The sequence below is a fragment of the Strix aluco genome, chromosome 8 (assembly GCF_031877795.1).
Source record: "Strix aluco isolate bStrAlu1 chromosome 8, bStrAlu1.hap1, whole genome shotgun sequence".
Lineage (NCBI taxonomy): Eukaryota > Metazoa > Chordata > Aves > Strigiformes > Strigidae > Strix > Strix aluco.
In genome coordinates, this window is record NC_133938.1 from 7,729,962 (window position 1) to 7,754,150 (window position 24,189).

Consider the following 24,189-nt stretch of genomic DNA (forward strand, 5'->3'; position numbering starts at 1 on the left):
TATCCTGTGGAGGTAAGGAATGACTTTCTTGGTGCAGGAGCTGTGTAGGATGTTTGTCTGCAGTGCTGGAACCACAGGGGCTGTGCTTGGTGTTGATAGTGTAGGTTTTGTTCTAGGATGAGCTGGTGTTTTGTTTGTGAATGTGGTGATTTTCCTGATGTTTTGGTAAAGGTGGCAGTGTGTGTGCGTGAAGAGTGCCTCTGCTCCTACTATCCAAAGATGCAGAATAGGAACTCTGATGGTTAGCAGTGTTCAGTAAATCATTCTAGGGAGGTGAAGCAATGTTGTTTAGAAGATACAATATATGGATCATGTTCAATGTCATCTTCATGTGGGTACAGTACACAGTACTGCTGTCATCACTACCAAGGTTACACAGCCTCTGTTGGGCAGCTGCAAAGTTTTTTTAGAAGCAACTAGCAGGGCCACTTGCAGTTTTGGTATTTCAATCATAGAATACCAGGTTGGAAGGGACCTCGAGGATCATCTGCTCCAACCTTTGACAAAAACACAGCGTAGACAAGATGGCCCAGCATGCTGTCCAGCTGAATCTTAAAAGTTGGGGGATCCCAGCTTTTAAGGGGGATCCACTACATCCCTGGGGAGATTATTCCAGTGGCTGATTGTTCTCATTGTGAAAAATTTGCTTTGGCTTTCATTCTTGCGGCTCGTGGATACCTGGGTCCTGGGTCAGGTTTCTGTTCTGTGATGCTGGGCTCATTGCTGATGCGAATAATTCTTGGTATTTCAAAGGAACTGCAGGAGTCTCATGCATAGTGCCTTTGCTACATGTTTATTGGAAGTGTGTGATCTGTCACGCACGTATATATTAAAAAGTATATATAGATATACACAAAAAGCCTATGTATGTATACTGACACCAGTGAGCAGGACTTGTAGCCAAAGCTTTTTGAAAAGTTACCAGAATTGTTTGAACTATTAAATTCAGCACTTTAAAAAAAAAAATACTCTTTTAAAAAAAAAAGCTTTGACACCTTTTCAGATGATGGCTGAGGAAAATGGAGGGAGGTTAAGGGCCCTTACTAATGGTTTGCTATGGGATCATAAAGGAAAGAGAGCATGCAGTACATAGCCTTCTACAAGGAGAAATGCCCAAACAGGCAATCTAGCAAGAGCCCTTCAATGAGGTAACCTCACCAAAAAGCAGTTTTAGGCTGGAGAGGTCAAGGGCATCAGACAGTTTTTACTCTGGAATAGCAGAGCTCTGCCTCAGTGGGACAGTGCCTGGGATGGCTCCATCCTGCTCAGAAAAACACAGTTTTGGAGTGAGTCATCTTGTTCTCCTTGAATTTCTGTCTTGTCTGTCTCAATCTGCTTACCCAGTGTGAATTCTTGATTAGACAGGCAGCTACCACTAATGTGGGAGAGGGCAGGGAAAAAGAGGCTAAAAAGGCAGTCGGTCTTTCTGCAGTGAGAACCCTAGCAAAAGTGCCCGTAGTGAGCAAAAGCAGGGCCTGTTGTGTCCAGGAAAAATGCTTGGTGTGGACAGCCAGGGCACATGTAGTATTTGCAGGGCATTGAACATCTACTGTTGTGTGCAGTTGTTGAAATGCCTTCTTTAAAATAAAGACAAGTATTTTCTAGGGGTTGGTGCTGGAAAGAATAGGTTTATAAAGTTATTGCTACTTTTTTTCCAACTGAACAGAACAGAGGTGGTTTGGGGGCTTTTTCTTTGTTTGTAGTATGGTTGGTCCCCTCTTGTTAAGTACATACCTTTGCACTGTTAGAAACACGTACAGGCATTTTCACAAATTTTTTTCCTTACAGATTCCTCTCTGCAGCTTTTACTTAGCTAAGTGTCATTGCAGAGTTGATATTCTAATAAATCAGTTGCTAGCATGCAAATAGTTATTTCTTCTGCTTAAATCAAAAAGATGCTTTTGCAGAGTGTGTTTACTGTGCTTTTTATCAAAAGGCATTAACTTTGCATTTCATACCAAAAATTCCAAAGCCCCTAACTCTTACCCCAGAACAGGTTTAAATGTAAGATAATCTGCAAAGGATGGTTAGCATAAATTATATTCTTCGAAGTTAAATGCTATATAAGAAGACAACTTAATCCTTGAAGCTAATTTTTATTCTGGGTATTAAGTCAAGAAGGGTTCTTCTGGACAGATTTTATTCATGTTTTTTATAGGTTATCAACTAGTATGTATGTTTTTAATAAAAATGTGGTGTCTGTAATAAACTGTATTTGTACTCAGCTAGCATCCACTTTGTTTCTAAGTCTGTTTTAATCCATGATTTAACTGATGAGAGGCCTTGTATGTTTGGTTTCAGCCATTTTGTTATTTATTTAACTGACAGTCTGACTCAGAAGAATTTTCATCCTTACCACGATTGCACAAGGACAGGAAATGTCGAAGTCTTGAAACTGTGGCAACTTAAGTAAGTTCAGGTATTTCATAATCCCTTAGCCTAGAAACGTACACTTCTGCCCCTGCAAAGAGAGGACTGTCAGCCTTCCAAACACATAATTGCTTTCAGCCCTGGGAAGCTGCAAGACAGTAGGACCTTTTAAAACCTTATGTGGTTAGAGCTCTTCTAGAACACTAGCTCCTCACAAAGAAATTCTGTGGGCTTTTTTTTTGTTTATGTACAAATTTTCTGATTCTCTTCCAGATTTACATAATGAACTGGCAACAAGCAGTAAGGATTATCATCCTTAGATGTAAAATGATTGAAGTGGTAATTCTACTAGCATACAAGAATTTTTAAGCATAAACATCTTTATAAAATTGAGTATTCATTACTTGTTATTGCATCTCTTTTACTTAAGATTTGTGGGATATCTTTCTTCTGCTGTATGAGACAAAATCCATTTTCTACTATAATCTGCAGCTGTAACCAAACAATTTCCCTGCTGTACAAGCATCTTGGATGTCAGCGATGCCCTTGGTCCCTACCTGCTCTCTTTCTGTGGCACTTCTGGGGCAACTCTCAGTCTTTTAATGGGATGGCAGGTTGCTAGGAGAGGCAGTGGCGTCTGGCACTGACGAGGTGTGTGGACTTTCACACTCACCATCTTCTGCGTTGCTGCCTGAAACTGCAGAGGATTGAGCCTGATGAGCTATTTCTGGGTCTGTGCCTGGGTTGTTTTGCCAGTTACAGTTCCACAGTACAAACAGCGTTGTTGCACTGAATATTTTCATCATCCTTTGCTTTAAAGCAACATTTTTTGATGACTGTTGATGCACTTACAAACTTGGTTACTTAGAGTAGCTGTAAGAATTTTTTTTTTCTTCAAAAATTGCTTTGCAGGCATTTTACTATGAAACATACAGCCCTGGCATAACAAGGGCTATGGGTGAACAGGTCCAGATGAGCAAGAGCTGCAGCAGACTCCAGTTAGGAAACAGCTGTGCTGTAAATGGACTGTCTACTATGTTTGAAGTGTAAGTAATTTATTAGATACCTCTGAGACAGGAGGCAAATATTCTCTTCATCTTACAGATGGTGGAATTAAGACACAGATCTGGTTTCACAACTGTTGCTAAAATTCAGGTTACACGTTGTTTTGCATTAAATTCAGATCAATTACTTTTTTGAATTAGAAATCATCCAGAACAGCACTGCACCTAAAAACTTGAAAAAATCATTTGATTTATTTGTTATATTTACACATTTGTCTTTAAGCTAAAATTTTAACTTTCTGGAATGTTTTTGTGTATTCAACTCTAGTTTTAGCCCTTCCCACCTTTTTGCTATTTAGCAAGTATTTTAATAAAAGTAATTTTTTCCCTTAGCCCAGTAAGCATATCAATCAGTGTTAAAAGTTCAGCTATACAAAGTGCCTAGAAAAGCATTCAGCTCAATAATCGGTCACTTCATATTTCTTTTGGATCTTTCTTAATCAAGTCTTGTAATAAATAAAGACTAATACCAACATGACAATGCTGTTTTTTGAAATTGTTCATTTGCCAGTTTTAACAAGATAAAGAAATTAATACTTAATGTGGACATTGTTTTACCAAAAAAAAAAAAAAGGATAAACCAAATCCCCAAAACAAACAGACAAAAAGGAGGACAAGAGAACACACATGGAATGATGAAAAGGAACAATGATATTGCACAACTTCAGGTCTCTCTTCCCAGATTTTGATCCATGTAATTAGGTATGTATTAATTCAGCAAAAAATTGTGTCCAGATAAATGTGTAGCCATTTGAGTGAATCTAGAACTGCAGACTGCTTTCAGTTCCTTCTGACTGCTACTGGGAGTTCTTCTCTAAGAGAGGAGGTTGCTGTCAGTTGCAGCAATAATAAATAAATCAACATGGTGATTCTACATTTTGCTGACCAACCCTTCAAAAATTATCCATAACATGCACAATTCTTCTATACTGTAAATACCCTAAGTCTTCAAAGTATGTGGGTCTTTAAACAAAACTTGTTGTATCAAGTACTCAAACTATATATGAAAAACAATCAAGAACATTCCTTGATGTGTTGTGGTTGACTTGAGATTGCATCTCATTTTGCTAGACCAGGACTTCTTAATGCATCATCAGCATCGTGTTGAAAAAGTCACAGTACATTGGGGGGGGAGAAAAACAGAAAGAAAAACATGCTAAGTGGATAAAAGGTCTTTACAGCTACAATCTTTGCTAGACCATCTCCTAACAAGCACATACTGTTTGCTGCAGAAATTAGCTAGCTGTGTCATTCTGGCTATAGCAGTACTGTTTTCCCCCTCAACTGCTAGTATGACAGTCTGTGTTTATATAAACTTCGAATTTACATGCAAACCAAAATATTTTTCTCATACCTGATTTCATATCTGTTTGGTGGACTGATGTGTCAGCCAGCAGGGCTCAACAGATACATTTAATACAGGAGACTGAGATACAGTATGTTTATTCTTAACTTCTGATAACCTAAGAACTACAAGAATGAGAGATGCAATATCCATTTGCTATGATCCAAGACAACCATTTTCAGGGAGAAAAAAGTAGAATAAAGTGATCAACGCTAATGCTACATTAGTTCCAAATATTTTTTTTCAGTCATGGCAGCTTAACTATTTATTGTCCGTCTGGCCCACTTTTAACCTGATGGAGTTAAAGGTGACATATTAAAGTGTAAGGACTGTAGTTTCATCAAAACCGAAGCAAGTTATAAAAAACATGAAACCATAATTTCACTGTAGGACTTGTTTCGTATCTTCATATTCCACATCACTTGTAGAAAAGGGATAATGCATCTCAGTTTGCTTACAAGCTAGGAGATCACTTTGAAGTCTGTATATTCCTAACTGCAAACAAAATATAGCACTTTTAACAGGTTATAAATAAACTGGTTTTCAAGCATAGAGCCAGCCCAACAATAACAATACACTATTAAAAAGACCTAAGGCAATGAATTCCATCTCCAATGGAAACAAAAAAAAAAAAAAAAGAAAAAGAACTGTGCAAACAAGCTTAAAACTATTTCTTTGTGCCAGTGTTATAAAATGTAGATTTCAATAAAGCCTTGACCCAAATGCCAGGACTTGTGAAAAGAATCAGAACAAAACTGGTTACTTTATTTAGGAAAAAAATACTCTTATCTCGCTGCTAATAAAATTGGATACACACAGTTTAAACATTTACAGTTGCTGTAACACTTTACACAATTCCTATATATGGGTGTAAGAACAAACATTAAAAGACAATGGTGGGTCAAGGCTTTACATTAAAAATAACAACCTACTTTTCTATAGTCTCTAAAATACTATGTTTTTTTCCAATATTTGCAGCCATTCAGGAATATTTTTTATTTATTTATTAGGAAATGTATACTTTGTGCATGATCTTAATTCCTAATTCCTGGCTCTTTGGGCTGAATGACAAAAGGATCAAACCCATTAAAGTGGATGGTCTCCTCGAAGGTTCAGTGGAGAAACCCTGGCTCAGTTAGTCTCATATGATGAAAGCAGTGCTGCATCCACTGGCTCCATGCAGGATGGACAGGTAAAGGATCTCATCAACCAGTCATCTATACAGTCCAGGTGGTAAATGTGCATGCACGGCAGAAATCGGATAGGGTCCCCATAAACAAAGTCCATCATACAAATGACACATCTGGGGGGGGGAAGAAAAAAAAAATCATGAAAATATTTAAGCTGCTGTTACCACACTGGAAATGAAAAGCAGTGTAATAGCTACACCTGGATATGTTTGAGTCAAACAAACTTTTAGTACTTCTAGATACTGTGAGGAGTTCTTAGCTCTGTCAGTGCTGGCTCCACCAAGCACTTGGGTTTCTTTGGCATCTCCTTTGTAACCATGGGCACATACTACAATGTTAGTGAGGGCAAGAAGCCTTCTGTAGGCATGGCAGAGGCAGCTCAGCAGAATGCATAAAATTAGAAATGGTAAAAGGGAGCCATAAGGGTGAAGAAGTAGTATGAGCTTATTTCCCCATGAAAAGAGGATAAAGAGGAAAAAACCTGTAAGGGCATAAATCACATGGGTCAGGAAAGTTAATTTTCACCTGTAACAGGAAAACAAGTGAAGATAAGGAGCAAGAGCCTTCTGCATGGTTATGTTTTTCAGAGAGCTACATTAAATTACAGTCCCTGAAAATAGAGCAAAAACAGGAGGACGAGATCAGGTTTTCCCAGGGCAATATCATAAACCAATGCAACAGCCACATTAGTTCAGTTCGGTTTCTGTAACTTACTCTCTGATCTTCTTCTCGGAGCCGTCTCTTCCAGGGTCATAGACTCCTTTAGGTAGATGCTGAATAAGGCCTATCCTCTGCGCTATTCTGATTTGTTCCTCTTCCGTCAGCTGTGTTGCTAGCCGAGTCTGGCTAGGAGTCGGGTGATAAACAGGAACAGGGACTTGCTCCTAAAATTAAAATATTTCAGTTAAAAAAAACCCACAGAGGCTTTCCTAGCATTTCGTAACACAGTAGGCAATGTGTTTTAACTCTTCCTCTTAGTCCTACAAATGTTTGCATGATCTCCCACTCCTACTTTGCAATTTTGGGGCTATAATTATATTGAGACTGGGATAAAGAATTGAGGCCAGTATCTTGAGCAAGGAGCTGTTTGTGGTTGTTCTCTGCAAAAGCTTTTTATCTCCAGGAATTGTTCATACATGAAATATATGTACAAGAAACTCCATATGACAGCAAATAAACCTTACAGGCACCTGGTGAATTGCTAAGATACTGAATTGAACAACGCAATGGCTGAGGAAGAACCCCCAGTATTTGCAACAAAAAGTAGATTTTTTTTTTAACATTTATAAAGAATTATTTGCAAAGATGAGGACAGTGCCTATTCTTAAAGAGTTTTAGAGAGGAAGGTTTTATCGGTTCTGTAATAACATTAACATGAACTGTTCTGGGCCACACAAACTCCAATCCAGAACTGTAGATTTAATTCTTGTGTGTTTAAAAAAACATCACCTGGACAATAAAAAGAATACCTTAAGTAATCCAAGTTTTACATTTTTTCTCATACATTAATATGATTTTACAAGTTCTCCCAAACTGGACTTCAACTGCTGTATGTTTAAGTACATATTTCCCAAACAAAAGATAGGCAACATGTAAGTATTATGTAGTCATTCCTCTGCCACATTCTCAGAAGATTCTTTTGAATATTAACAAACTTTTGATCAGATATTTTTACTAACATTTATATTACCATGTACTTATTTTATTTGCTTTTAAAGCACTTTAATTGAATGTAAATACCAATTTTGAACAGGAGATACTATTAGGACAGTATTGGCCAGTAGCCATAAATCTACTGTTAATAGGGAGACAGTTTCTTGCAATAGGCCTATTTTAAAAGTACTCCTTAAACAGCAGAAAAAACTTAGAGATGTGTTCTGAAAATAAACCTCGTGCATCAGAGACACAACAGCATCAATTCATCTATTTGAAAATGCCAGAGTTGATGTTTCAGAGAACACTGCTGCAAACCAAGCAGCCTGCAGGAGTGTGTGCAGCTGGGTGGCAGGAAGCGCTGATGCAGCACCCATCACCTCCAACTGAGCTCCCATCGCCAGACTCCCACTCGCTCTCACCCATGTGGGGAAGATGTGGGCTTTCGCTCTCCGTGACAGAGCAGCCACCTTCCAAAACGTGTGTGTCCTTACAGAGCGTGGAGTGCTGTGGGCAGCTCAGGTACTTCCAGCAGCAGGAACACAGCACGTTCCGTTTCCTCGCTGCCTTTTGGCCTGTTCTGGCGATGGTCTAGTGCAGCGTTCAGCTGACACCTGGCAACGTCCAGATACGGGGTTTAACACACGTAATACTGCGCTTGTAAAGCCTCATAAGGCAATTCTTCTTTCCACTTGCTATGCTTCCTAGCAGTGAAAGACAGGACAGGACTTCAAGAAGGCCAAAAGGCAGCCCGAGGAGCACCAGCCTCTTGCCAGCTGGTGTTGAGGATGCCCAGCAGCAGAAATCCTTGCTTACAAGAAATGCTAGTCAAAAATACAAGTCTGCCTGGCAATTGTTTTAACACAGTGCCTACCACTTGCTATTCAGCTGTGGGGTAAAAGTCACAGTTTTCTCTTAATTAAGCCACACTAGGATTTCCCCCTCTGATTTCCTAGCAGAACTCAGAGGAATTATAAGAAGGTTCAAAACACAAAATGCCAGTAGTTCTGTACGTTTGATTAATTTCCTGACTACTCTAAACTGTATTTCACGGAATCACAGATTTCTTCTAGATCAGCCGCCTTCTAATGGTTTAAATTACCTGAAGTATTCTCTAATCATCATTTGGATAGGGAAAAGCACCAGCTGAAGCTAGGGATGACCTGTCAGATATAACAATGTTCATGAAGTGGCTCTGCAACCTTTGCTGCCAGCAAAATAAAGCATTTTTTGCCCTCCCAAATGCTGCCAAACATCTGCACTGAACAGATCAGCTTGAGGCAGGGCCTGGTCCTGGTTTTATGCTTCAAGAACTTAACACCACAAACTATCAGTCACTTTTTTTTTCCCCAAGGCTTTGCTACATTTCTTTAAATCAATAGCAGAAGACATTATTGCTAACTCCTTTGTTACAAAGACGTACGTACAGAACACTTAGCTTGGAGATGCATCCGCCTTCCCATCTTAGAAAAAAAGGACAGGTTGGTGCTAATAAGGGCAAAAGCAGGGGAGGCTACTGTATTTAATACAGCTCCCCTTTGCAAAACCATGACTGCAAGTGATAATGCAGAAATACAAGGGAAACACAAAAACAGGAGGAGGAAAAAAGATCCAAGAAACTCTCAAAATGTCTGAAAGCAGCAGTGACAACTACAGCAGAACAGCAAACTGATCATCTCAGCAGAAATTATACAGCAAAAGGAAACTACAGTTAAGTAAGAATCTGTTGTGAGTTAAAACTATCACATTTGGACAACTCTGAAATGAGAAATCAGTCACGCTATCCAACCACTGACTGCTTCGGTTAAGTCTTGGACAATAAGATAACACAACTTGTAAGCCTGTAATAGACCAAAGAAGAATGAAACCTCATTCCCCGGTCCTAGTCTTTTACAGGCGCTTGCTGCGAGCGACCACCAAAGGACTGTGTACTTGGGGAACCCATTTCTGCATTACTGTGGTACCCCTCTCCCATGGGTGTCGTCTTCCCCACGGAGACCTGAAGAAGAGGTGCCAGATGGGTCCCCTGGGCCCCCTTCCCATGCCAAATACACAAATGCTTTCCCAGCCGCCAGCGCTGTGTGGAAACACTCCTCCTTTTGGCGTCCTGTCTCAGGTTCCCTCCCCGCAGAGCCACCACCCTGTGCTACGTGTCTGACATAACCAATTAAGGCCGGAATTTATAGTTGCCAGCTGTGGGCTTCTACAATTTCACATACTAGACAAGAATCTCTTGTCAGATGAGTAACTCTGGGTGAAAATGGTGCTGTCTTTCACCATGACATGGTCTTAATGCTGTGAGTATAAAACACTGGGGTTGGTGTGGCTGCCAAGCTGTTGTGAAAGATGCATAAATTGTACTACTGTAAATAAAAAAGAGTGACCCCTCAATACCCATGATCCAGTGCACTTCCTTAACACGCTGTCTGGTGGGCACTTCAATCTTGCCTCCCGATTACTATTAAAAGCCTGCCCAAACTGAGCTAGCAGTCTGCTGGATACAAACATACCAGTAAAATGGATGAACACAGCCGCACACATTGCAGAGAGTCAAATTATAGGGTACACCAACCTTTCCAAACCAGTCCTCTCCCCTCCAACAGATAAAAAGGTGTGTTTAAAATATTTTTAGAATCATACAGGTATAAACTATTTATTCATAAGAGTATGAGAGCCCAGATTTCTCTGACTCAGATCACTGAAGTGACCTTCAGTATCCCCAGAGGGGCCAAAGTAAGAGATGGAGCAGACTGCACAGAGCACTCCCTCACCTAGACCCTGACCACCACCCATGAGTCGAGCTGGGCTCCTCCAGCCCCTGGCAGCCCAGCCACCACATACCCGGGCTGGCCCCGCACACCGCCGCCACACCACCACGCTGGCAGCTGCATCCTCTCATTTCTCCACTACCAAATGTCTGAAGCATTTTCAGAAGTTAAGCTCATCTGACAATAATTTCAAGACGCCTGTAAGGACAGAGGGCAGCCCTGCCTGTGAGGGTTTAGCACCCCTCTGCAAATCTTTCACAGTTTATAATGGCTACTTTTATCAACCCACATTAAGCCAAGGTCCCACTCACTCCAGTGTGGATATTCAAAGGTAACAACATGAGGATTCAAGACTTCAGTCACCTTCCATTTGTTGCTAGAGGCCCCCTGACACGTATATATATAAAAAGATTGTATTACCCAAGTAATTATTATTTTACTCCAAAGACAAGCATGAAATTATTGCTCTGGTGTCTCACTTTTTTCCCTTATCTACCAGGGAAAATGTTTTTGCAGACAAAATTACGAAATACTGAACTTCTAGCCAAAGTCCATGTTATTTATCATTCAATAAAGATGTCAGGCATTTCAAACTACGATGAAATTTCATGTTAACTCTATTCCTCCATGCAAAAAAAGCTTAAAAAGGCCAAAACAAATAATCAAAACCACATACTAGCATATAGCAATGAAATAAAAAAATCACTTTCTGGCACTTAATTTGCTTTAATCAATTATTTTTTCCCCCCCATATGAATTCAGTAATGATGAAACATCTCAGATGGCTGCAGTCCTGGAGATACACAACTTCTTTCTTGTTCATAAAGTAGGTGGTGTCAGCACAAGTTTCCCTGGCTTTCTGTGCACAGAAATCATTTGTTCCTAATGTTTATTCAGCCCTTAAATAACAGCATTAATTTAGACTCAAGGACTACAGCGGGGTTTGTGCCTCCATCTCACCCTGGCTCCTCCTCCTCTGGGGGAGGGAACAAAAAAAAAAAAATCATAGAGGGCATCTGGAGGTCTGCATTTTTCACTTCTAATGAAAATAAACATTTTCACACATGGCTTAAAAGGCCCAGACACTGTGTTTCTGCATGCAGATTCCCAAGCACATTTTGGGTTCTCACCTAGAAAACGGAGGTTTCATCAAGCACGATTTTCAGTTTGAAGTTCTCATCAATGCAACTTACCTTGGTTACTTATGCTGCCGTAAATCTGCTTTTCTCTTGTTTTACAGCATTTTCATCTTGTTTTTGCAAGTGCAATGAATTTGTAATACTCTGAAAACAGGTCAGTGGTAGATCAGAAACTCTTAATCCCTGGATAAAGATTATTTTAAGATCTCTCTACACCACATATCAGCAGTGTTATCAGGGCTTTTGTTTGGTTGGTTGTTGTTTCTAATAATTGCACCAACATGCACAAATTATCCTTTCAGGAAGGTCAAAGGTGAGATGAATAATTCATAGCAGCTAACAGTTCCAGAGGTTAAAGCTTCACTGCTGTCCCTGGGATCCTGTCTACAGTCCCCCACTTTCCACTATTGACTGCTTTGCTTGGTTTCCATCTCTAAATTTTCTTCCTCATCTAATCCAATGCTCTCAGCGTGTCTCACCCTGGGATATTTATTTGCATTTTTAAGACCTGATCAACAGCATATCTGTTAATTCAGTCTGACAAAGGAGTCAAACATCTTCCTAGCTGTGTTGATCCTAAGTCTTTTTTTACATTTTTTTTAAATACCAGTAGGTATACTGCTTATGCTCCTTGCGGTTGCTGCCTAATTAATTAATGCAAATACAACAGTTCAATTTGAATTTCCCCAGCCATTCCCACAGTTCTTCTTTGAAATCCCTTCAATATGCAAATGTCTTTCTTGAAACGTGTTGTCTGTGAAAGCAGCTGCAGTGATTCACATACAGCTGTATCAGGGCCACATATGCTTTGCTGCTCACCAGCCCTCGAACACTGACCTGACAAGTGGCCTGGCCTTTCCGCAGCTCTGACAGCCCTGCAACATCGCTGCCTATTGCAAACCTCACTGTCACTAAGCAAATCTTCCAGCCTTGCTGCTTCTCAGTTTTCTCACCTCTAAGGTGAGATGCTTAGCAGGAAGCCTAAATAACTAATCTAGACAACCACAACTTCAGTTTATAGACGTAAAGTCAGGAGGTGAGAAAAAAACCCGTCCTTTTTGGGTTTTTTTTGCAAAATCCCTGATGAATTTTATGAAGTTTTCTCTTCTTGCTACTTTATTACTCATAAGGAACTCACTGAGATGATGGTCCAGGGGCCTTTTCTGTGAATGCAGTTCTGATCTGGGTGAAAAGACTCAAACTCCATCGGTATGTGAATGTACATTCTGAAATAATATCCTCCCCCAAGACATATTAATGTAAAACCACTCGCTGCTATAATGTGCATTATACGACAACTACAGCTTATTTTAATAATCCTTAGAATATTACGAGCAGCCTGCCAACTATAAAAACCTTTTTCTGCCATACAGAAGAGAACAGTTCATTTATAAAGCTGAATACCAGTTGCTATAAAACATCCTGTAATGAAATCGTTACCCAATCTTTTATATTCCTGCTTCCAGGTAGCCAGTCAGTACAAATAGCTGCGATAGCTGAACACTTACACTGAAAAGTTCTTTTGAAAGAGAAATCCCCTCATCTCACCTCTCCCATTTGGAGGGGACACCTGGGACAGACAACCAGATCAGACATACATGCACGCACAAGAGGAGCCGTTCTGGCACAAGCTGGAATCTAAAGCATGAGTTTGTCTAGCAGACCCTGTTCACTTAACAGTAATATTGGATATAACAGTGTGTTGAGAGCAGCCCTGCGGAGAAGGACTTGGGGGTACTAGTGGATGGAAAACTGACCAGGAGCCAGCAACGTGTGCTCACAGCCCAGAAAGCCAACCGTGTCCTGGGCTGCATCAAGAGAAGTGTGGCCAGGCCAGGATTCTCCCCCTCTGCTCTGCTCTTGTGGGACCCTCCCTGCAGTGCTGTGTCCAGCTCTGGGGGCACCAACATCAGAAGAACATGGACCTGCCCGAGTGGGTCCAGAGGAGGCCACAAAGACAATCAGGGGGCTGGAGCAGCTCCCCTGTGAGGACAGGCTGAGAGAGTTGGGGGTGTTCAGCCTGGAGAAGAGAAGGCTCCAGGGAGACCTTAGAGCGGCCTCCCAGTACTTAAAGGAGCTACAGGAAAGATGGGGAGGGACTCTTGATCAGGGGGTGTAGGGATAGGATGGGGGGTGACAGTTTTAAACTGAAAGAGGGCAGATTTAGATTAGATAGAAGGAAGAAATTCACCTGTGAGGGTGGTGAGACACTGGCACAGGTTGCCCAGAGAAGCTGTGGCTGCCCCCTCCCTGGAAGGGTTCAAGGCCAGGTTGGACGGGGCTTTGGGCAACCTGGGCTAGTGGAAGGTGTCCCTGCCCATGGCAGGGGGGTTGGGACTAGATGATCTTTAAGGTCCCTTCCAACCCAAACCATTCTATTCTAATATAGCCAGAAAGGAGATTAAACATTAAATTAACACCTATGTTTATGTGAAAAGTGTTAAGATCGAAGTAGTTGTCTCCCAACAAATAATAGTATATTTCAAAACAGATTTACTGCACCACTCTACTAAATACACACTCACCTCTAAAAAAGGGTTCCAAGTCCTAGCATTTCTCAGGACTCCCACATTCTTCCCCAAGGAGACTGATCACACAATTTACATTTTGAACGTATACTTGATTCATCTGGAATTTTAAGGCTAATAAATGTATACTTCATTTTTAAGATTTATTAAGGGATTGTTCTGCTACCACTGCTTCCTGGAGGGTGCTAACTTTAACTGTTCGTGGCCATTTTAAACAAAATCACGTTACTTTTCTTTGATATATTCCTTGATAAATTTGACAGCACTGAAGGACAAAAAAACCAAACCCACAACATACAAAATTTCACATCTCAGTTTTTCCTTTAGTTTTATGAGTATCACAATTATCATTTAAATATTAAATAGAGAATTCTCATGCAGAAATAAACATGTGCACTAGCACCTTACTGGTCCACAGCCAGTAGGAGAGCAACGCTCAAAAACCCAGCAAGGGCCCCCCTGCACCTGGGATGGGCTCAGGTTCGTACACACCTCCCACCAGGGCACTCTCAAGGGAAGATCAGTACGAATTCTGGCCTTGCAGGAATTAGGCATTGTAGATACGGTCAGTAATTAATAAAACAACAGACTAAGAAAACAGTCTGCAACAGAGAAGAGGAACCTACAGAATCTGCACTGCGTTTCTCCAGCTTCTTATGCCAATTAAGAAGCAGCACCTGGTTTGAGTCACGTATCATTTCAGAGGGAGGTGTTTTTTTGTGAAAGCCAGGATGTTTCTGCAGTGATGGCATAGCCTCATTTAAACTATTACTAAAACTGTAAAATTGTCCTTTGCATTTTTCACAATTACTCCATTGGAGTTACTGAGAAACAAATGTATCTGAAGAGTTGGAAAAGATAAGCAACCAGGAAAGACAGTTCTGGCTGCCGACTCTTAAAATATCACCTGTCCCCTCAGCTCAGCTTTGCTACCGAAAATAGGGCTGGGGCAGAGAGAGAGGAGGTACAAACTAGATGCATCCTGCCTGCTGCTTTCCTAGACAGTGACAAGGGCTATTAGAGAAAGGGACTTTGTTTTCAAGCTTTTTACCTGTTCTGTCACACAAAACCAAAAAGGCTACCTACTCCCAAGATAAAGAGTTGGCGGTGCCCTTTTCAGCTTGGCCCGTGCAAACCCAGCCCTACTTGGCAGACGGAAATCACCTGCTGCTCTGTAGAGTCACCTGCTCTGAAATTTGATTAACCATCAATGCAAACCTAAATACAAAAGATTAGCAAGGAGGAGTTGTAGGGGAAAAGCAGTAATTAAAAAGCAGTAATTAATCCCTGGAAGCACAATCTCCTGACACAACCAGACAGTTTTTACATTTCCAGGCTGCACAGCAGGTTCCTCTGACTCAAGGACCATATCCTTGCATACAGTTCCACTAACTGAATTCTTGTTCACCAGCTTCGTGTCAGTTTTACCTGTCCTTGTTCCTTTCTCCAATGATCCCATCAAACATCAGGGTGTGAATTTCTTCAGGAAAGTGGGTAACATATATACACCAACACATCCCAGACCATCAAATTGCTCATCAGAGAACTGACTCCATCCCTCCAGACAACCCCTGTAACAGCTCCACTTACAGCATCAGGCCACAACTCCTGAGATAACAAAGTCCTCTTATTACAGCTCCTAGCCTGTTTAATAGTGGTTTTTATATAGGGAGGGAAAAGATCCATAAACAATTTACAAAAATTCATGCTTTTCTGTCAAGTTGCTGCAGTGAACAAAGCCAGGAAAGAACAGTTCCCCCTAAACATTAAATTAAGAGCACTCAGGCACAAAATGCAGCCTCCTGAGACTTGTACACCCCAAGGACTACAAAGCAAAGCAGCTGGGTAAAGAAAAAAAATCTAGCAGAAGGGGCCAGCAGTCATTTCTGCAGCTGGTGGTAGAAGAACAGCACATGTACATGGATCATCCTACCCCATAAGGAAACCACAACATCTGCGTTATTGGTACATGTTCTCTCCTACGTACGCCAAGTGGTTATCTTTGCAGAAAGCCCTTTTAGGCCTGGCAAGCACAGACAGTTATTACAGTGCTATGGCTATGTTAAACACAGCACTTATGGTTTAAGCAAGATGGTTGCTGGAGAAATGAGGAGCAGATTTAATAACAAATAAAACCCTGAAGTTTTAGAAGAAGAAAATGGTCCTGTAGCAGAAAAGACTGAAAGCAAGTGAATCTCTCAGACTGTCTCTTCTACTGAAAGGTACAGAGCGAATCTACTGTGTCCCATTCACTTACTGCTGTGGAACTGCTGGCTAGCAGGAAGCAAAAATAAAAAAGAACACCCCAAACAAACGAATCCAGTTAACATGTTTTTCGGAGGTTGCATTCAAGCATGAGAGACAGGGGAAGCACTGGAGCTACAATGGAAAAGCTGACAGAATACTAACAGTCCACACAGAAATAGGAGAATCATTCACACTTCCTTCAGATACGTATTTACTTTCTGGAAAGGGTAAGCATCAATCAATGCAACTTGTTTACAGTGCAAATCAAAGGGCTAACGGCTAAAAATGCTAGTGTTGATCATCCTGGATAACACCTAAAGTCTGCAGGCAGCCTGGACTCTCGCTATGCCAGGTCCCATATGCAGTGCAGCAAACAGACTTGCTCACAACCTGCCCCACTCGTCCCATGTGATTTGTCCCAGGCACCATCCCCCCCACGCACACCCACCCAAACCACTCAGAGGCTCTGACTCACCTCAGGGTACAGCAGGCAAAAAAGCTGAAGCTCACACCCGCTTCTGCTTCCTGAGACATGAGCTTGGCTCAAATCTACCATCCTATAACCTCCAAAACATTGCATCGCTCAGACAAGTCCATGCAAGTCCCTTATGTGAAGAGCTTGATATGGATTACTGGACAGGCAGACACCCGATGAAGAGTATAAGCATATACGTGACTTCAGGCAGGCAACGTAACACGCTAAGAGTAAGGAATAGTGCATGTTATGCCCTGAACTGCCTACTGACCCACAGACTCAGCACAGCCGAGCTAGGCACACACAGCCCCTGTTCACCTCCTGGTGTCATTTCAGGGAATTTGGGGATTAGGGTGCAGCTGACTCCACCTGGTATAAAACGGCACTGCCTCGGAACCCAGGTCCTGCCACTGCCCTCGCACGGGCTCTAGGCACTGGCTGCAAGGACACTGATCCCACTGACTCTTCAGCTCACAAAAAGCAAACAAGCCGTTACCATCAACTGTGCGATCACTATAGCCACTGAAAAAATTGGGAACAGGCAGCCAAGAGGAAAATGGAGGACTGCCCCTGTCAGGAACCTAAGCCAATTGTGAAATCCTCACTCCAAACACTTGAAAAATAGCAAGAGTGCTAAAATGTATCTTTTGGCAAGAATTAGGTCAGCTTGAAGGCAATTCTAAGAACAAAATAGCCCTTCTGAGTACTTCAAGAACAAGGTAGCAAAATTAGAGAAATCGGCCCTAATTAGCCAAGAGGAAAGGCTGGGGACAAAGGGCCAAAACAGGGAGTAAACACGAAAATGCATATAAGCTGAAGACACGAGCAACCCTTCAGGGGAGGACTGCTGAAGTATAAATACAGGCTGTACTTCAGTGTGTAAATAGATGTGTATATATATATATTTAAACATGCTTGTTTGAACTAATAAGAACATAACATATAGCAGAGAAATATTATGCAGAACTAGGAATGATTTTTAAAAAGAGTATAGAGTGAGTAGGATATAAAAGGATCAGAGAAATCAACTGATGAATTATCTCATCTCTAGGCTCAGCATATGGTGTCATCTTGGTGTTATCATTCAATGACATGGCAGGCATCCTCCCTGGGCAAAAAGGGCTATCCAGAACGCAATTTAACAGACTTGACTAAAGGAAGTTTCAACACACATCCAAAACCATCCTATCAAATGCAAGTTCTCATACATCAAGTTCCTAAAACAGGACTTAAATAGACACAACAGCCCCAGTTGGAATGAGGACATCACCCCCGTGTACAGTCTTCTGGGAGGTGTCAATTTAGTTTCAGATAAGAGGTAACACAGATAACGAAAACAAACAGGCAGATCAACAGAAGCTATCTCAGATCATCTACCCCGATGTACTATCCTACGCGATGACACAAAATACTTTTCTGTAGCCACCCAGTTGTAAGCAAGCACCGAAAAAGAGGTCTGAAAGAGGACATAGTAGGGTTTTTTTAATAGAGATACAGCCTGTTACCCAACCAAAACACACAGAAGATGCAACATAGGAGAGGGTTTCTGCAAACCTTGACAAGTACCTTCCCCTTGACCAGGGAGCAGGTAAAGAGTGGCTGATGAGGTAGAGCACCACAGCCAAGCTGCGCTAGCCCAGGAAGGTGGGCTACCAACAGGCTCCCCGCCACCAGCTAAACCATGCAGAAACCTGATGAAGCATTTTCCATCAGGCCTTACAGCAAACAGGGACTCAGCAGAGTGGGACTCTCACACAGTGCAAACCTCTGCCAAACCACAGAGAAAGGAGAGAAAACAGATTGCTCTACTAAGGATAGTTGACTTGGGGGAGAAAAGTGGTCACGGTCCAGGTCCTATTGCAGAAGGGCTTCAAAAAGCAGATGGGGCTGGTAATGAGCTGGGTCTGCGTAACCACAGAGCAAGAAAACCTGAAGCAGGGGGACTGCTGGCATGGGGCACCTGCTTTGAGACCACGTCAGCAAAGCAGCCCATGACAGCAGGGTTTGTTTCAAAACTCAGGAAATCTGTGTTACACTTCAGCTGATGATAACTTTGTACTTAATTTGAAGAATTTTAATTGCCTTTTTAACAAAGCCATCCTCAATTACAAGTGCTTGCTCAAGCAGGAAGCTGCCACACCTTGGCAGTTTGATGGTACACTCAGATCCAAAGGCCCTTTTATTTTCTTAATGGCATCTGAATTTCTAACACAGAGTGGATGCCTCTAAGATCCAGGTATGTGACCTGAAGCTTCAGCCTAGGCAATGCAGCAGGGGACTGGACTGTGCAGAAACAGCCAGGAGGTTCCTGAGGCCAATTAAAGGATATAATCAACGCTGCATTTTGCGACAACCACAACTTTTTTTAAGCATGTTTCTACATTAGCCTGCTAGAAAGCCACAGACAGATGAAGCCTCCCATACACCTGCCACACATTAGGGGACCTCAAACACACTATGAGTCTGTGTGTGCAGTCATCCTGGGTGTCCCTGGCCATGGCCTGCCGACTTGGCTAGGACATCCCCGCTGTTCACCCAGCCAAGGGCTCCTCCCTTCCCCCAGACCCTGGGCGACCAATGCGGGGATTTCTGTGATTTCTTCCACATTTTGAAGCTGGAAATGGGGTTTGAATCAGAGGGTGCTGACATCACCCTGAACTGCTGGGCTGTACACAATCGATTTCGGCTCAGCTCGGGGTGCTGCAGCATGGGGACACGGTCACCTCTCCCAGGCACACACTCTCTGCCATCTCTCATTTCGGTGAAAAACTCCATTTGGCTACTTTTTTAGCATCATTTGATAATAACATCAATTATTTCAACTCAGAGTTAATGAGCAGCAGCTGTAAACAGCCAGAGGCACCAATTCAGACTATCAGCTCATCTCAGCCGGTCATTTATTAATCTTAAAGAAGTGTCTCAGGCATTAAATGATTATTACTAAATCTGTGTTTTAAAGCAGTGCTCTATCTAAAAGCAAGGAACAACTCTATGAATATTAAGGCACACTAAAGCTTGACAAAGTTCCACTTCTTGATGCAGTATTAGCAAGTGAACACAAGGGCAATGTTTCTATTTTTTCCAGCAAAGTCTTGTCCTCGCAAGCAGTGACTCTGCGTTTTTAAGCTCACAGGGCACAAATCCAAGTGTGATCTCATGCAACTGTCAAACCTCTTCTAACAGAAAAAAAGACGTGTGCCAAGAACAGGTAGAAAAATCATAAATAGCTCTCTCAGGAGTTGGTTATACAAGCAGAATATTTCCAGAATTATTTTTTCCTACTTATTTTAAAGTTTTAAATGCATAGAGACAGTTCGATGAGCATCTGGTCACTTCTTTAATCTGTCACCAGAAAACACACATTTATTTTACTGCTATGTATGAAACATATAGCCAGTAGCTGGTACAACCAGGACAAGCTGCAAACATTCAGCTTCACAGATTAATAAGATACAATGTCTATCACTAACTGTATAAGCAACCACCTGTCTAATCAGAATTTCAGCATTTTCAGTCTATGCTTTTTGAGGGTTTTTTTGTTTTGTTTTTTCAATACTCTTATTTGGATCTTGCCTGTGCTGGTTTTACACCAAAAATACTTGTGTTCATTTCAGTACAGGTGGTTTCAGAGTAGGTGGTTTGAAGAGGGAACAGAAGCAGGTTCAGGGCTCTGCAAGGGCAAAGGGGGGAGGACAGGGAGCGCAGAGCCTGGCCCAGCCTCTGCAGCCACTGCAGCTCCTGACTCACCTTGTTCAGACCTGATGGGATGAAGAAAAACCTCTGTTTTGTCAGGCCATTCCCCTGCTCACATCCACTCTCACAGAAGGTGGTAAGAACTTTGTTTACACTGAAATTGGCTTTCTGAAGGAAAATTTGAGGTTTCCACAATGGATTCATCCTGGTGACTGCAAGTATCAGATAGTATGGTCTACAAATGTCCCCACTACTACCCCAATAGCACACTCAGTAAGGATTTCAAACATTACCAGGGACATGGCACTTGAGCACCTACTTAAGTACTTGCCTGAATTAAGGCTCAGGCTGCCACAAAATCTCAGAAGAACAGAAAACTGATTGAGAAGAGGGACATGAAAACAGAGAGGTCATTTTTTCAAATATGGACTGACTGGTTGGAAGACAAAGCCCCATTTCACCCTGACACACCCGTTCGAGAGCAGCTGCAAAGGCTGGAGATCTCCAGCCTTAGCTCATCCATACGCAATGAGGGATCTCTTTCACATTGTGTAAAGTACACCAGAATCCCTGAACACCTAATACAGTGAGAGACAGGATGCAGGTTTAGGGCTGGAGTTGAGAAGATCACATGGAAATACAAAGGTTATCTGCACAAATTGAAAAGCACTAATTTCCCAAGAACATTACCTTGTGACTTTCAAATGCTCCGATTTAGACACATGGGTACAACGAAACTGCTCATGCACCAAAGTGTAACTCTACCATAGGTGAGGTATGTGCTACTTTCAGTGCCCCTCAGAGTCACAAATGAAAGCCTGATGTCATTAACGTTATACTACCAACACTCTTTCAGGCTTTGTGAAGATATAAAGAAATACTTCTACTTATTGTATCCTCCTCCATAGATGTTGAAGGTGGAATAACCACATCCTGCTACAACCCACACAATCACAAAAGTAAGTTTTGCTAGTTTATACACACACAAACTGCAGTCACGACAAAACACTGGAATGGAGTAACACTGAGCTTTGAGGTATTTGGTGCCAAAAAAATACATATAGCCACAGCAAAACAGCCATCAGGAAAACCCTGGGCGTTTTTTAAGTTTAATTTATGACATTTAGTCTAGAATATGCCTTGATACCTTGGGAGTCATTAGGGTGTAACTAATAGCTAGAATCATAAAATCATTTAGAATGGAAAAGACCTTTAAGATCATTGAGTCCAACCATTAACCTAGAACTGCCAAATTGGCCACTAAACAGTGTCCCCAAGTGCCACATCTACATGTCTTTTAAATACCTCCAGGGATGGTGACTCCACCACTTCCCTGGGCAGCTTGTTCCAATGCTTGACAACCCTTTCACTGAAGAAATTTTTCCTAATTTCCAATATCCTAATATCTAAACCTCCCCTGGTGCATCTTGAAGCAGTTTCCTCTTATCGCTTGTTACTTGGGAGAAGAGACCAACACCCACCTCACTACAATCTCCTTTCAGGTAGTTGTAGAGAGCAGTTAAGTCTCCCCTGAGCCTCCTTTTCTCCAGACTAAACAACCCCAGTTCCCTCAGTTGCTCCTCATAAAACTTGTTCTCTAGACCCTTAATCTATCAGATTATTTAAAACAAAAGAAGAGAAAAATAAGCTTCTTGATGGGATTTTAACTCCATAAGCAGAAATATTACTATGGAAATACTTTAGTTATCTTTCTAGACTTTTTAGCTCACTGTACAGTCCCCAAAAAGACACCTCTCAAATGCATCTCAGAGGCAGTGGGTGCAGCAGAGTAGTAGCTTGGGAAGCAGATGGCATTTAGTGCTGCTCATCCAAGGACCTACAGGACTAAACTTTGTCTCCTTACACATCGCTGCAGTTAAGTGAAGTCAGGGAAGGTGCTTCTCTGGCGACACTAAAAGATTTGCTGAGCAATCTCTGAACCAAACAGGCAAGATAACAAGGTAAGTCTGAATTCTTGTCTTTATTTGGGATACCTCCTTTCCTATAGGCAGATCTCCACTGCAGTAAAGACACAAATAGAAATTACTGCAGCAAACAATTTTTTGTTCTTTCATTTGTTATTTTGAATCAGACAGTAAAAGCAGAAATAAACCAATCATTTTGGGAGATGGGCAGCTCTAGATACTTCCTTGGGGGCAGAAAAGGGCTGAGCATGGATTTCTCCATGAACTTTGGGAAAAATGAGTCTGATGTTCATCAAATGAAATCTGCTGAAAGCCGTACAGCAAGTACCCTATGGAGCAATTTCAGACTGGAAGAGCAGGTTGAAGAAAATTTCTTTGCCCCACTGAATCTTTGTACAGAGATTAGCCTTGAAATAACTTACAGGCCTGGTCCTGATTTTTTTTGTATCACTTCATGTAACGCTGCATTCCTGGTGAGGTTTTCAGCATGTTGTGGTATGGTTTACCCTAATGAGAGGGGATAATGGCTAACAGTTGATGAAAAGGGGCTTGCCCCTTGGACTTCCAAGGTACATGTTCTGCAGATTTAAAGTAAATCTTGTCTATGACTTCCACTGTCAGTCACCACAACAAAATTCACTGCAAGATGCTGAGCAGTCAGTCAATAATCCCTCAATCACTTAAAATATGTTCTGCTTTAATCTTTCTTCTTTCTTTCTTTTATTTTGTTTTAGTTTCACTGACATGGATGAGACAGATTTCATTTTTCTGGAAAACCAAGTTGCTTGAATATCATATCCACTAACAAACAAAATAAAAATAGAAGCATTAGCCTAGAAAAACAAAGGCTGAAAGGGATATAGGACTGATCTCTAAATAAATCAGGAGCGTAAACGTCAGAAAAAAGCTAAAGATCTGTTCAGTACAAGAACAGGTGCAAGTTTACCATAAATAATCTAGAATTGCAAAAAAGCTTCTTGAGCCTTAGTTCTTGGTTGATCAAAAGAGGCTCCCAGTAGGAGTAGTAAGGGCAAAGCTTGACTAGCATCTTGCAAAAATCATACATTATCTGCAGAAAATAACTTCACTGAGCATATGCATAACTATCCATATATCCCCTTGTTCACAGACACCAGAGAACAGTCCAATTCACACACTTGTTAATACACAATCTCCAACACCGTACGAAACAGGGCTGTTATCCAAATTAATATAATCTATGATGCAGTGTAACAACTAGCAATAATGCTTGTCATATTTAACTCAAAGCTAATTTAAGTAAAATATGGAAGATAGTGCTCATTAAATCTGAGCCTCATTTTGTTGAAGCTGTTATAGATGTCTGCAGACACTGTCATGCCCACCTGGAAGTTTAAGACACTAACAAAGCAAAAGCTTTAAAAGTGAGAAAATAGATTTTTGGACAAAATCATTTTCCATTAGCAATTTTGGTTTGATCTCTGCTGGGTTTTTGATCCACTGGTAGAAAACACCTACGGCAGAAGCACAAAGGTTCTTGGCCAAACCCCATTTCCTGCAGCACAATCTACAGGTAGAAGCAGGAGTGAAGGCAAGGCTGGGGGGGGGGGGGGGGGCGGGAAGACCTCTATGAAGCTTATTCTTCTGACCATATGCTAGCTGGTGGAACTTTAGCACATTCTGAAATATCTGGCCTTACAAACCCACTTGTGTCTCTTGAGTAGCACCAGGCAGCTGCACCACTGGCAAGGATTTGGCCTGTGGCAAGCAAAACGTAAGGTCATCAGTGAACCAGTATACGTGGGATTACTGC

General features: G+C 41.6%; 1 protein-coding gene across 1 annotated transcript in view; it reads right to left on the reverse strand.

The window, feature by feature from the left end:
• Window positions 1-4,861: 4,861 nt before the first annotated feature.
• The window catches only part of RNF11 (ring finger protein 11), a 33,613-nt gene continuing 14,285 nt past the window's right edge, over window positions 4,862-24,189 (reverse strand). Inside the window, exons 2-3 of the mRNA XM_074832067.1 lie at window positions 6,684-6,853; window positions 4,862-6,082 (exon numbers count right to left, since the gene is read on the reverse strand). Of these exons, the coding sequence (XP_074688168.1) occupies window positions 5,911-6,082; window positions 6,684-6,853 (342 nt within the window). The 3' untranslated portion in view covers window positions 4,862-5,910. The remainder of the gene's footprint in view (window positions 6,083-6,683; window positions 6,854-24,189) is intronic.